General features: G+C 37.6%; 2 protein-coding genes across 8 annotated transcripts in view; one reads left to right on the plus strand and one right to left on the minus strand.

The window, feature by feature from the left end:
* PRKD3 (protein kinase D3) overlaps positions 1–12,155 on the plus strand; it is an 81,977-nt gene extending 69,822 nt beyond the window's left edge. For all 3 annotated transcript variants that reach the window (XM_045079231.1, XM_045079232.1, XM_013062951.2), the window contains 5 exons: positions 2,973–3,134; positions 3,366–3,464; positions 6,008–6,275; positions 8,347–8,432; positions 9,326–12,155. In XM_045079231.1, coding sequence (XP_044935166.1) covers positions 2,973–3,134; positions 3,366–3,464; positions 6,008–6,275; positions 8,347–8,432; positions 9,326–9,499 — 789 coding nt within the window. In that variant the 3' untranslated portion in view covers positions 9,500–12,155. The remainder of the gene's footprint in view (positions 1–2,972; positions 3,135–3,365; positions 3,465–6,007; positions 6,276–8,346; positions 8,433–9,325) is intronic.
* The window catches only part of NDUFAF7 (NADH:ubiquinone oxidoreductase complex assembly factor 7), a 42,198-nt gene continuing 30,199 nt past the window's right edge, over positions 2,225–14,223 (minus strand). For 2 of the 5 annotated variants that reach the window (XM_045079236.1, XM_045079237.1), the window contains 3 exons: positions 13,702–13,867; positions 12,920–13,018; positions 5,976–9,584 (listed from right to left, as the gene is read on the minus strand). In XM_045079236.1, the coding sequence (XP_044935171.1) occupies positions 13,775–13,867 (93 nt within the window). In that variant the 3' untranslated portion in view covers positions 5,976–9,584; positions 12,920–13,018; positions 13,702–13,774. Of the gene's footprint in view, positions 3,907–5,975; positions 9,585–12,919; positions 13,019–13,050; positions 13,988–14,223 lie in introns of those variants that run through there. The other 3 variants (XM_045079234.1, XM_045079235.1, XM_045079233.1) reach the window with 3 other exon arrangements.

Here is a 14,223-nt window from a genome sequence, read left to right on the forward strand (position 1 = left end):
GTTTACCCCACCTTGCTAGAATAAGCTATCCATGAGATGAGATTTGTCAGTTTTGTTCACTCATGAATCCAGACTACCTACATAGTAACAGGCACAGAGCAAATATTCATTTAATATTTATTGAATAAATGTGTTTATATGGGGGATTACCTATAACCTGTTGTTAAATTTTTTAAATGGAAATGTGGAATGGTTCCATTTGTATAATTTCTTAAGGTAATGGTGTACTTGCATATGTGTACATACAGTTATGTAAAGAAAAGGATCCATACCTACCTGAACTGTTAACATGGCTGCTGGGGACTGTGCTGTGGGGCAGGAAGGAAATGGAGGCTTTTTACTTTTTCATAGGGATGTGGTAATATAAAACGGCCTTTGCTGTTGCCTGAAGTATAGGCTGTAGAATAGTAATGGGAGAAAATGATGTTGCTCTCATGGCTACTTATATAAATGGGAAAATGTCATCAGAAACTTAAGAAAGAAATTTCTGGTTTGAATACTGTGGTATATTCGCCATTTTCCCTTTCTCTTTTTGAGAGTCCCCTAAAAGCTATAAGAAAAATGACAAACAGAAATTTTTTAAAAAACTAATAAAAATAGAAGAAAGTGCGGACCTATAAAATAGAGGAGTTTTCCCAGAAACACTGGCGATGGAGCCAAGAGTGCATGCAGGAAGAGGCGCCACAGTAAGGGCTGTTTTTGCTGGCTCTTCTGAATTGTATAATTGTGAGATCCTCTCTAGGTGCCTCCTCAAACAGAAGAAAGTGAAGGGGGTCACGATCTTCTGAAATTTAATTTAAGGGAGAACACAGTAAGTGAAGGGATGAAGCGCCCTTTAATAGTGGAAGAGGGCAGACCACACCAGATAGCAGCAGTGGCCTTTAGAAAGGAGAGCTAGAGAGGAGGCGGGGAGAAACTGACCAGCGCAGCAGCAGTCCTGCGAGATGAAGTAGCCAAACTAACGACGCGGAAGGCCTAAACCGCGTAAGGTAATCAACCACTGTATGCTGAGTCTGTACCCTAAAAACAAAGAACTCATTCATTTACAAAAGCAGGATATATAAAAAATAAAAAATTATATTAAAATAATAAAAATAAAAAAGCAGGATAAATGGTATTCTTTGATCCTAATGCAGTAATACTAGAAATAAATTACAAAGTGGAAAAACAAAATCTCCCACCACCCGAAAGTTTTTTAAATCTCTTAATTTTTAAAGAGCAAAATCAAGATTTCAAAGTATTTAGAAAATAATTGTGAAAATATTGGGTATCAGCTTTTAGACTATTGCTCAGAAAATTTATAACCTCAAATATTTACACAAGAAAGAATGAAAATAAGTGAATTAAGAATCCAACTCAAGAGGTTAAAGAATGAATAATAAAGGAAAGCAAAAATAAGAGAAATAAGAACATCTTGGGGAGAGGACCACAAATAGTGAAAAAAATTTAAAGGCATTTTAAGATGCTGCCTTTCCCAGTTCTATCAAATAAATTTGAAAACCTCGAGAAAATGATTCTCTATGAAAGTATAATTTACCAAAAGACTCCAGAGGAAACAGGACATTTAAACAAACAGAGGATGTTAAGAGACAATAATGTTATAGCATACTTCTGTTTTTGTGTTTGTGTACTGTTTACAGGACTGGGGGTGGGGAAGAACTTTCAAGACAACTACAGCATGGGGATAGCCAACCACACTTAGAATTCTATGTTGATCAAATTTGTGATATTCTGAATCTTCCCCTGCTCACTACTATTATCACACCCATGTCACTTTTTTTTACTATATAAAATTCTCTCTTTTTTTTTTATTTTGCTGCTTGGAATACCATCTCATTAAATTATTTTAAGTTGATTAGTAAACAGTATTTTACACTTGCTAGTCATTTTTAAAAACACCATGATTCAGACATTGAGCTAAAATGACTAAGACAGTCTCTGCTGTCAGGGAACTTACTAGGATACAGAGTGAGATGTGTACACATGACACAGTACCGTGGGATAAACATTGTTGCATGTATATATAGTGTTAGGTGAAAACTCTATTGCCATAGAGAGAGGTAATGTGAGCTGGAATTAAAGCCACCACAATGGGAATTGAGAGATAATGGCAAATTCAAAAAACATTTTAGAGATGGTGTTCAGCCTCACATAAGCCAAAAAGAAGTTTCTCCTTTTAGCATAATTAGGTACCTATAATAAAGATAAAAACATAACAAAAATATACTTCTAATAATAAAAAGTTTAATCACCTTTAATGAAGATATGAAAGTCTAAGCAGAGGAATAGATTTATATCCAGGACTAGAAAACCATGGAATATTTTTGAGCATAGCTGACTTAAGATAATTTGCTTTTGAGGAAGGTTTTTGTTTTTTAATCAGTAAGATAGATGGCTTTTTTATTAGCAGAAACAGTGTCACATTCAGGTTTATATTTTTGCAACCCTGGTAACATAGTGGTGCTTAAGAAGCGTGAAGATGGAGGTAGAGATCTTGAGCCTGAAAGCAGGAAAACCAAATGCAGATATGATTGAGAATGCAGACTTAGATAAATAACTACCCTAAAAACAGAACCATCTCTTGAGCACAGACCTCCACAGATACAGCCCCAAAGAGCTAAAGCTCTGTGTAGTTAGCTAAAATTTGATTGGCAGTTGGTGTCTGTTCATGGACAGCATAAAATTACCACAGCGTCAGAAGACTAAAAAGATGAGGAAGAAAAATGTAGTAGTAATGGACAAGGACACTTATGTAATTAACTGGAAAGACCTCCTTTCCCCTCAGGGCATCCATTGCACTACAGATCTTGGAAAATCCGATCCATGATCCTATTTGTTTGCTTTTACAGCTTATTTTTGTTTTTCTTTCTATGCCATGTATTCCAGACAGTCGCAGTACATTGTTAGATGTTTGCATAGTAAAATTATTTTTCTACTTATGTTGGTCATATCCGTATCCTGCAACTCTCCAGAATTTGCACCATCCTGGGATTGTAAACCTGGAATGTATGTTTGAAACTCCAGAACGAGTGTTTGTAGTAATGGAAAAACTGCACGGAGATATGTTGGAAATGATTCTATCCAGTGAGAAAAGTCGACTTCCAGAACGAATTACTAAATTCATGGTCACACAGGTACTTTAACTTTTTTTTTTTTTTTAAACAGTACTTGAAAACAGAGAAATGGCATGCTTTTACATTTTGGGTTATTTGGGGAATTTTTAACTTTGAAGAACAGAGTAACACTTCAGTTAAAACTTGACAAACTGTAGTAGACTTTTCAAATTATCATACCATTCAAGAGCTCAGGTGGGGGTTTATGATTTTTTCAAAGCACTGAAAAAATTCTGTTTTCTTCAATAACAGATCCTAGTTGCCTTGAGGAATCTACATTTTAAAAATATTGTGCACTGTGATTTAAAGCCGGAAAATGTGCTGCTCGCATCAGCGGAGCCATTTCCTCAGGTGAGATACTCTTTAGAACCTTTTTAAGTATCTGACAGTATTACAGAGCAGCCAAGTAATAAAAGGGAAAGCAGTAAATTCAGACTTATAGCCATCTTAACAGAAGGAATTGGCCTATAACTGCCAGTGAGGATTAATACTTGACATAATTTGAACTCCGACCTTATTATATTATTTTCATTAAGACTTTTTGGACTTAACCAGACCTCAAGGAATAACTTTTTGCACATGGACTGCAGTTCACTTCTTCCTGGGGTTTGGGAATGAAGCGAGGAGAGTCAATCTTGGCTGGTGCCTGGTGCTTGGGACAAATTCCCCATAAAAACGGGTAACCCTGCAGTAGGGGACAGTAGATTTAGAGGGGGGAGACACTAGGTTTTGAGGCAGGCAGCCAATTTTCCTTCCTCTTCAGAGCACTTTATTTCAAACATTTCACCAAAACCTGTGGAAGAATTACATTTCCCATTACTGCCATCACTCACACATATATATCCCCTTTGTGCACTCACGCGTGTATGTTTATATGTCTGTGTCCTGTGTGGGATGCATTGATATTTTTACTTGGTTAAATTTCATTTCACTAAAGAATGTTGATCCTGTTCCAAAATTATTTCATAACCTAAGAAAATGCTTCATAAACCCGTAGTTTGGAAGTTTTCCTGAGGAATAATATATTGTTGGGAGTACCCATAAATGTTTTTCATGGTTATCACTGGTGAATTTTCCAATCAGCTAGAATATCTGTTGACAAACTTTTATTTATTTATTTATTTATTGGAAAAATGCATAGTTAGATGGCTAGACCAAGGACAATGATTTATTTTACCTGTGTTAAATACAACTCAAATTGTCAAAGAAAAATATATATATTTTTTAAAGATTTTATTTCTTTGAGAGTGAGAGAAAGCAGGAGAGGAGGTAGGGTCAGAGGGAGAAGCAGGCTTCCCACTGAGCAGAGAGCACGATGTGGGGGCTCAATCCCAAGACTCCAGGATCATGACCTGAGCCCAAGGAAATTGCTTAACCAACTGAGCCACCCAGGCACCCCAAAAAGATTATTTTTAAAAATTACTCTTACAAGGAAGTAATCCTATTGCTTTATAATGCCTGTGTTGTTAAAAGGGATTCCCTATCATTGTGAGGTCGAAAAGGGTTCCCTAGCAGTTGGTGTGATGTTTGTAATAAAGTGTTTCCATACGTTATCATCTCATTTGATCTTCAGAATAGTATGGGCGAAGGATGCACACCCCTACAGTGAGGCTAAAACTTTCTGACTTCTGAGAGGAACAAAGGGAAAACATCATTTCCTTGACATTTCTTGTTGCCCAAGTACTAGCTATGGCCACACTTTCTTATTCAGTTGCCAGACTGCCATGGCATCTTTATCAAGATGTTACTAGAAATATGGCATGTAACAACAACAGCAAAGAGAGTTCACATGTCTGCATGGTTAATAATCCTGTTCTAGGACTTAGAGGGAGCCACATTCAGTAAAGACACAGAATAATCATAAAACATGCACCAGGGTCCATGTCTTAGTAATAACAAGAAGTATTTGAATACACCTTCATCTTTGCTTTCCAGGCACTGTTATACCGTTGGTTGTAGAAGCCAAATCCCTTTTTTCATCAACTGATCATAATGCTTTTTGTGAAGACATTTTGTAAGTCAGGGAATTTCCTCTGGAAAATACTTGGCATTTGCTTATTTAGCATGAATGTATCATTACTCCCTAAAACCCAAACTTCTTCTAGAAGATGGGCAGCAAGATAAGGGCTCTGAGCTCTGCCAAGCTCATCACATTTCTAGAACACTCTTTCCAAAAGGATATTATAGTGACTGTGGCTACCTTCAAATAGACCTCGTTTTTCCAGATCCAAAGTCTGACTAGTCATCATTTTGTTGATTCTTTCATGCAGACTCTAGCCTTGCTCTTCTGAGGGCTACAGTACTAGTTCTCTTTACTACACCTCAGTTTACTTGCCAACCGATAGTAATCCTCAGGAATACAGATTCTAGGATTAAGGGTCAGTTTAATAAAGGGTCAGTTTTTAAATACCAACTTATTTTTCATTCAGTGTAAATTTATGAGTACCTTTATGTGTCCAGGCACTATTTACTGAGGATTCAAAAATGAGACACATAATTTCTGCTCACGGATGATAGAAAAGTAGCTCCTTAAAAGCCAAATGCTAAAAAATCAGTGCCTTCGTATTTCATCATAAAACTTTGACCACTTATACCACCAGTCTGGTTTTTCTGGCATTCTGAAAGCTAGAACTTTCAAAAAACTGGTTTTTTGAAATAAGCACTAGGAAAGCTCTTCACACTATGTCAGTAATACATCACAGGGTTATAAATGTACCTGCCTTTTGGCAAAAGGGTATTTTATAATTTCCCCACCTGCATTCATTTGACATTCGTAAATCAGTACATATGTTGGCAGGTGTGTTGAAATGACTCGGTATCATACTTAGGGACAGGTATGTATAGATTGACTGACAGATGAAAATGCAAAATTAGCATCATCTTTTTATTTCCAGGTGAAACTGTGTGACTTTGGTTTTGCACGCATCATTGGTGAAAAGTCATTCAGGAGATCTGTGGTAGGAACTCCGGCGTACTTAGCCCCTGAAGTTCTCAGGAGCAAAGGTTACAACCGTTCTCTAGATATGTGGTCAGTGGGAGTTATCGTCTATGTTAGCCTCAGTGGCACATTTCCTTTTAATGAAGATGAAGATATAAATGACCAAATCCAAAATGCTGCATTTATGTACCCACCAAATCCCTGGAGAGAAATTTCTGGTGAAGGTAAGGGAAAAAAAGTTTCAGCTCTATGCCCTTTAGTCTAAAAATCTTTGTGATCTCAAATCAGCCTGTCTCTTTTGTCTCATCTTTTTAAATTTCTCATATTCATCTTTCAAATTCAACCAGTTTTTGAGCACTCTTCCTTCTGCATTGTCTCTTCTCTCATTTCCTTATAGCACTAATCCAGGCCCCAGGTTCCTCCTTTAGAAACTACTAAAATATCTTAACAGCCCTATCCATTAGACACTTTCCCGGCCCTACTTTTGTCTCAATCTGCCCCAAACACCTTGGCCTCCTTTTAACCACATTGCAAGTATGTAGGTCTCCCTGAGACAGCCCGAGTCTACCTGCTGTCCTCCCCTCCATAAAACCTAGTTCTTTTCTCTTCCCGCCTACTTTTCTGCATTTTGCTTAGGCCTTTCCCCTGCCTACAGTCCCTCTTCCTTGTTACTGAAATCCTTTTAATCCTTCAGGACTGTGGCACATCTATGAAATCTTCCCTGAGCCCCTCCTCTAAACTTGGTAAGATCAACTCAGGCTACTAGGCGGAGATATTTTTCCTTATTCTTTCTTTTCATAATTACTTATTTTCAGAACTAGACTGTAAGCTCCTTGAATGGAGACCTTTCAGGTTCTTTATATCTAGAATGAACTTTATAGACATTTTCCAGTTTATTTGTAGCCCTCCCAGGGTCCAGTCCTAGGAAGCAGGATACATCTATTTTCCCTGCCCATTACCGGTTTTTGAGCTTGCAAGCTGGGGTTCTGTACGCATGAAGAATGCCCCGGCTGTCCCTCTTTTACTTTTTGATACTGTCGGGCAGAGCACACAAGTTATTTAGCAGCCGCATGTTGAATGGAATCCTACTGGGAAAATACCCCACCTGGATTTTGCCAACCTTTGGAACAAGGGTTTTCTTTGTTTTCCAGAAGTACCAGACCTCATCATAGGGATTAACAGCCCATTAAACAGGGGAAGTTTGAGGAACAACCTGTAAGAACAGTAGCAGGCTTACTTGGTAATGAACAGCTAACTGAAGTATAGATGAGGTTTCTCTTAGAGTTCCTCGGGCAGTGTGGTCTGCAGACCTCTTCTGTCAGCACCATCAGGGGGTGAGTGGACTAAACCCAACCCCCCTGGCTATATCCCAGAGCTTCCACCTCACCAGCTGGTGTGACACTAGGAATGCATTTTAATAAAGACCCCAAATGATTCTGTTGCACATGGTGGACATCCACTTAAGCAACACCGGGTAAAAGTTTTAAGTATTTGGAACCGAGAGTTCATAATTAAAATACCTGTGGTATGCAGAAGAGAAACAGAGTGGGTATGATGTGAACGTTTCATTTGGCTCATCCCTGGGTCCAGGCTTTTGTGTCTGTATTTCAAACGTACTGTCACACTGCACTGTAGTCAGGACGCAGGCACACGGAGGTTATGGTTTTGCAGTTGCTTCATTTCTTCAAATAACTGGATAAAATAAGTATGCCAGCATACTTACTGTTATTATACACACCAAACACCACGCTTGTTTGAGTGTGAACTTGTGGTAATAAGTTACCCTGTTAGTCTGGCCCCATTTGTAGAGGAAGCCAGCAGCTTTGGCTCCTTAGCAGACCAAGCCAGGTACTAGGGAATGGGGTATTTGGGGGAAACAGCGAGTTGGTCTTTGATCAGTTTTTTTAATTCATTTTGAAATAATAATAGCCATAACTAGCACTTACGTGCTAGGCACAATTCTAAGCTCTTTACATGTGTTATTTCATCTTTACAACAACCTCATTTTGTAGACAACAAAACAGAGTAACGGCAGCAGGCACTCACCGACCCTCTGCCACACTGAATGTGTACTCTGCACACATTCAGTGTGCATGTGAACGTGTACTAAGTGCAGTGAACATTTATGGATCCTAACAGGGTAGTTGCGCAGGGTCGCTGTTAAGACTGCAGCCTTGAGAAGCAAAACCCTCGACCCTGTATTTCTGTGATTTGAACTGCTGCCTTCTAAGACTCACAGGTTTGGTTTGCTCCATATACCCAAATTTACGTGTCTGATTTTGTCTTTTCTCTTAGCAATTGATTTGATCAACAACCTACTTCAAGTGAAGATGAGAAAACGTTACAGTGTGGACAAATCTCTTAGTCATCCCTGGCTGCAGGTAAAAAGACAAAAAAAAAAAAAACCCTCGTCTCTCTGGTGATCCTCATTCAGGCCATTCATTGTACTTTGTCTTCCCTACTGAAACCACTCTAAGATCAACAGATTCTCCTCGTCTTAGAATACTGTTAAGTGTTCTTTAGTGATTAATTTATCCTGTGGCTGCATCTCTGGAGGTTTTGCAGTAAGCCACTGAAATGTAAAACTTCTAGACAGTTAAACTCCCATGAACTGAAATGCAGTGATTTAGCCTTTTTATAGAACCTTATGTTTCATACCACCTTTTTGTAAGATAAGCATATTATTTTGTCAAATATATTTTACTTTAAAATTATCCACTAAAAGATTCATATTTGCATTGATGAGATCAGAAATGCCATTTAATGCGATTTGGCTGAAGTCCCCCCAAAAGCTGTTGCATAGATCTGTCAAAAGATACCCCCAAACTTCAGAGTAAAGAGAAGCTTTAGAACTGTTTTAAAGAGAGTAGGGAGTAGCATTAACTTCAAAACAAATGCAGTCTTAGTCAGTCTCCATGATTATTAAATTACCCTGGTAGGAGATTCTAAGTACTTTCCCCTGGTTTGAGGAGTAACATGTGGGTGTACAGTCAGAGTATAGAACAGGATGTTTTAGTGATTATTATTAGCCATCTCAGAAGCCTCAGGCAAATTTTTTTTTTTAGTTGTAGAAACTGGTTACTTCATTAGAGATTCTAAATTTGAAAAAGTATTTAACATTGCTAATTTAAATATTACAAATGGAACTTACAGTATAGCAAGTACTTTTGGTATTGGGTTTAGGTTGTCAATTTTGTGACTAGGGTGCTAAGAAAAAAAATTCACAGTATTTTGTTACTTTTATACTTTATAATCACCTCATTTTTTTTTCTAGGACTATCAGACTTGGCTTGACCTTAGAGAATTTGAAACTCGCATCGGTGAACGTTACATTACACATGAAAGTGACGATGCCCGCTGGGAAATACATGCATACACCCACAATCTTGTATACCCAAAGCACTTCATTATGGCTCCCAATCCAGATGATATGGAAGAAGATCCTTAATTATCAATGAGCTAACTTCAATAAGGAAGGATTTCATTTTATGTACTGATGTTTTACTGCACAGCTGTTGTTTGTAGGTTGTCATCTGCAAGGGTGCAAAGACATGGGGAAACAGGATAAGCAATCAGTGACGCCAGTACTGTAGTTCATTATGAGTAGATACAAGAGGGGAAACTGAGTAATAAAAATACACAATGGAACCAAGATGAAGCATTTCCTAAATTTTTATAGCATAGTAATGATTGGTTTTTGTATTTTTTCCTAATCCTTCACTTTAGTACTATAGTGGCATTTAATTTATCTTCCCTTTCCAAATGTTCTTACACTGTTTTTTAAAAAGGAGAAAAAGGAAAGCTTAGTCCAGCCATTGAATATCTTGATGAAATCACTTAAGAGTTCTAAGCAGGTTTGCATTTAAAAGCTAACTGAGGAGGGGCCACCAGCCTGAGATTCCCTCTGCAGGCTCTAGGCATTTGTTTAACCAGAGACACGAGGGGTTTTTCCTAGGTGCCTAGAAATGTTTCCTAGACGCTAGGCTGTTTTACTTTTTTTTTTCTTTCTTTCTTTTTTTAGGTGAGTCAAGAGTCAAAACCATGATCCCTAACCTTTGGAGCTGAACTCTTAATATGCTTTCTACAACGTAAAAATTAAGTTAGTCCCCTTTGTATGTTGGAACAGCCTCTAAGATAATTTGGGACAGTTGGTGTCACAGAACCTGAAGGAGGGCCTGCTGGTCTGTCTGCTCCTCGATCAGCATCTGTGTTCTGTACTCACGTTCCTGCTGGACCACTGGAATGCCACAGCTGGCTTCCAGTATTCAGTGAGGAAAGAGCTGAACTTTTCTTACAGTTTATCTTTACACAGAGTTGAATAATTTGAGGAAGAAAATTATTAAAAGTAAGGCCAGTGCAGGATCAGCTAATGCTACAGAGAAGAACAGCAAAGAGTGTATCCGTTTTTTCTTCCCCTAGTTTATTGGAAGGGTTTACAGATATCTGGAATGTTTTTAAATCTGTTCTTTTAAGCAGTTTGAGGCAGTGGGTGGGTAGAGCATGAAGCATTTATTTTACTCTTTCATTTGCTCTGCTAATACTGTAGCCCTACCCTTATTACTATTTCTTTTTAACATTTCAGCACCAGCAGCCCACTAAAGAAGTGTTTTTCTACTCAGATACAATGTTTAAGAGGTTAGACTTTTTCATAGCTTTTACAAAGTTACTAATAGTTTTCTCTCCCCAAAAAGTTTAAGATCTGGGATCACCCCCTTATTTTAAAAAAAAACTAGTGGCTTTTTGTTTCTTCATTCCACAGTAATCACTGCAAACTATTCCCACCCCCCCACCCCCAAAAAAGAGCAAAAGATTTGGATTCAGAAAATCTGGTCTTAAGTCTGGGCTCCAATCTGTCTGAGCCTCAAAATCTCAATCTGTAAAATGAAGACCATAATTCTTGCCTCTCACAATGCTGTTGTGAAGCTGGGCTATGTATGAAAATATTCTTACTCAATAAACTAAGAACTATAGAAGTGTTAGGTAACATTGTCCCACTGAATGAGGTAGCAAAAGAATGTCCCTGGATACAAATAGTTGGAGTCAGAGAGGGCCTTGAGAGAGCCCTGAAGCTACTCCATTATCTAGGCTGAGTGTACCGTTGAGAGAGGAGCCACTGTGCAGTCTCCTGTGTTCTGAGCTCTTTACACATTTTACTTACTACCCTCACAACAGTCACAAAGTATGTGCATTATGGACTTCATCTCACAGATCAGGAAACTGAGGCACAGGAAGATTAAGTAACCAGCTGTGGAGGGTCACAGTATGTGGACGTGAACCCTGGCAGTGTGGCTCCCGTCCCTCTGTCCTCCCCACCCCCCAACCACTGTGCTGTACTGCCTACTCATACTCTCCACCATGTCTCGTAGTATTCAATCTCCTATGGGAGGTTAAAAAATTTAGTCAAATTTTGCAAAACCTTTTAGAAATGTATTTTCTCTGTACTAAAGGATGACTTCCCCAAATCTGTCCAAAGTAAGCTTATACCAACATACTAAAATGGAGTGATTCTGAGTCCCGAGGCACCCTATTGTGGTTTTGGTTTTACTGCCTAAGGTGAAAATTAACTGGAATGATGTGTGCTATACTTACATAATCAAACTTTACAAGCCATGAAATTAATTGCACTCTTTTTGTTTGTGTTGTTGAATGCATAAGAAGTTTTCTAAAAAAATTTGTAAAGGCACTGTCAGATAATTTGGAGTTGTCATTTACTCCAGATATTGTATAACCTGCATAACCTTTTTTTGTCTTGAAGTTGTTTTTGTATAAGAATTGTTAGAAACATTTGATAATGTACAAAGTAGTCTATAATGACACTGTTCCGTACATTTTTATATTTTTTGTTACATCCCACTTTTTGTAAATATCCTCAAAGAAGCTTGATAATAAAATGTATTTCCATATCACCATACTTTTCCATGTGAAAACCTGAGCATTATCTCTAATAGAGGTATCCAAAGAAAATTTTACTTGGTTGTGTTATTTTCCCCGGCCTTGGTAAAAGTATTATTTTGGAAATAGTATTTGTAAATGGAACTAATGCTATATTTAAAACACTGATTTTTTTTTAACTACCTAAAATAAAAAATAACTCATTATTTCAATTTTATATGAAATTTGAGGTAATTATCTGGAGGTCTTTTTTCTTGGCATGGAGGTTTAGAATAATTATAACTACAAAGTTGTCAGGAGCTACCATCAAATATTCAACTATTGTTACTTCTATAAGACTTAAATAAGCCAAATGCCATTCAAGTAAATTTTCTAGGTTTTAAGACACAAGGCATTGTCTGATTCCCCCCATTAATTACAAAAACTATTAAACAACTGAGAGGGGCCAATGTTGGGCATTTTCACCTTCCAAAAATTCAACAGCCAAGTCTTTGGAAAAAAGTAAAGGTGGTTATGAATGGTGCAAGGTGGGGCAGCATGTGAAAAACAAGCCGTCTCTATCTTCCTACTTGAGAGTAAGACACAGAATACTAGTCCTGTTCTGAGTTAAGCCAAATGAGCAACAGAAAGCCAAGAACTGATCACTCTGCCAGTGAACTTTCAATATAGTTAAGCTATAAATTCAAAACATACATCTCATACTCTTTTCCTTTAATCTCACTGTAAATTTCTATTGCCAATATAGTAATTCTTCAGAAGGTATATGTCTGGTATTAATATAAACGTTCTGTGAACCAAAAAATGAGAATTTACAGAATGAAAACTTGACATTTATCTGAAAATGAGGGAGAATTAGTTCAGATCAGAAAATGATTCCTGCTAACACAGTCTGCATTTACTCTAACTCATATATCAGGTACATGTTAGGTTTGCTAGTTTTACTGGCACCTAAATATTTTTTTAAGATTTTACTTACTTATTTTGAGAGAGGGAGAGGGAGACTCCCAAGCAAACTCCACGCTGCATATGGAGCCTGACGTGGGACTGGAGATCCCACAACCCCTGAGACCATGACCTAAGTTGAAATCAAGAGTCAGACACTCAGACTGAACCACCTGGGCACCCCTAAAGTTTTTTAATTATAAAATTCACAGAAGTAGAGGGTAGAAAATTTACCACAAAGGAGAACAGTTTCCGCCATGAAAACCCACTTCCACAATGGGATATTTAATAGTGATTACTAGGCATCCTTTCCTTACATTTTATATACAAGAACCACCACAGAAAACAACCAGTCTGCACTAATATATTAATTTTTATAAAATTAGTTACAAGCATTTCTTTAAATGTAGCTTTTCCCCCAACAAAAATGGAATCATAACTATAAAACATTCTCCACTATACTTTTTTTCACTTCCCATATTCTTAGAGATGAGTCAGAACATACTGCTCTACCTCATTTTTAAAAAATAATATATGGATAGTTCTATTTAATCCATTCCCTATGAAAGGCCAATTAGGTTTCAGTTTTTGCTAAACCAGTCAGTGTTCATGTTTATTTTTTAAAATAAAAATACAGCAACTAGCCTTAATAAAGGACACTTAGTCTCTCAGTAACTTGTTTCATTAAGCCAAAAGCACACAATTGTGCCAAAAGCCAGACACAGCCGTAAAAGATCAATATTTAATTGTACTGTATGTAAGACCGTCCACTTTTATTGGTGATAAAGACATAAAATATTGTAATACTTATTTTACCTGTGATATATGAAACATGTCCCTTTATTTTGCTTTCTTAGGCAGACTTAGGGGTAAAATGACCACACTGAGATCACCGCCAGGTAAGTTCACCAAACCCAGCTACAGGTGACACAGAGGGCTTCGACTGGCACGCATCCATCGGATGGCTTCTCCCGTGAAGTCTCTGATGAGGCAGCAAGGCAAAAAAATTAAATCTTTCTCCCATCTTCTGAGTATTCATTAACATATCATACCCATGAAGTAACTGCTGCCTGGCTGGCTCATCTGATTTGTCTAAAAGAACCTGAAAAGAAAAAACTTCTTAGTAAAAATAACTAGAAGGATTCCTGGTTACATGCAGCAATGCTAATGACCACTGGCTGCTGAGTAAAGCAGGACTTCACGTGGGATTTCTCATGACCTGCCTTAGAATCATGGGGTGCTTATTAAAAACATAGGTTGCTAAGACCCAAACCTGTGGATTTGTATGTTTAACAAACATTACCAGGTGGTTTGATTTTCACTGAAGAGTTAAGATGT

Source organism: Mustela putorius, unplaced genomic scaffold, assembly GCF_011764305.1.
Source record: "Mustela putorius furo isolate JIRA1106 unplaced genomic scaffold, ASM1176430v1.1 tig00000281_pilon_pilon_pilon, whole genome shotgun sequence".
In the NCBI taxonomy this organism is placed as follows: domain Eukaryota; kingdom Metazoa; phylum Chordata; class Mammalia; order Carnivora; family Mustelidae; genus Mustela; species Mustela putorius.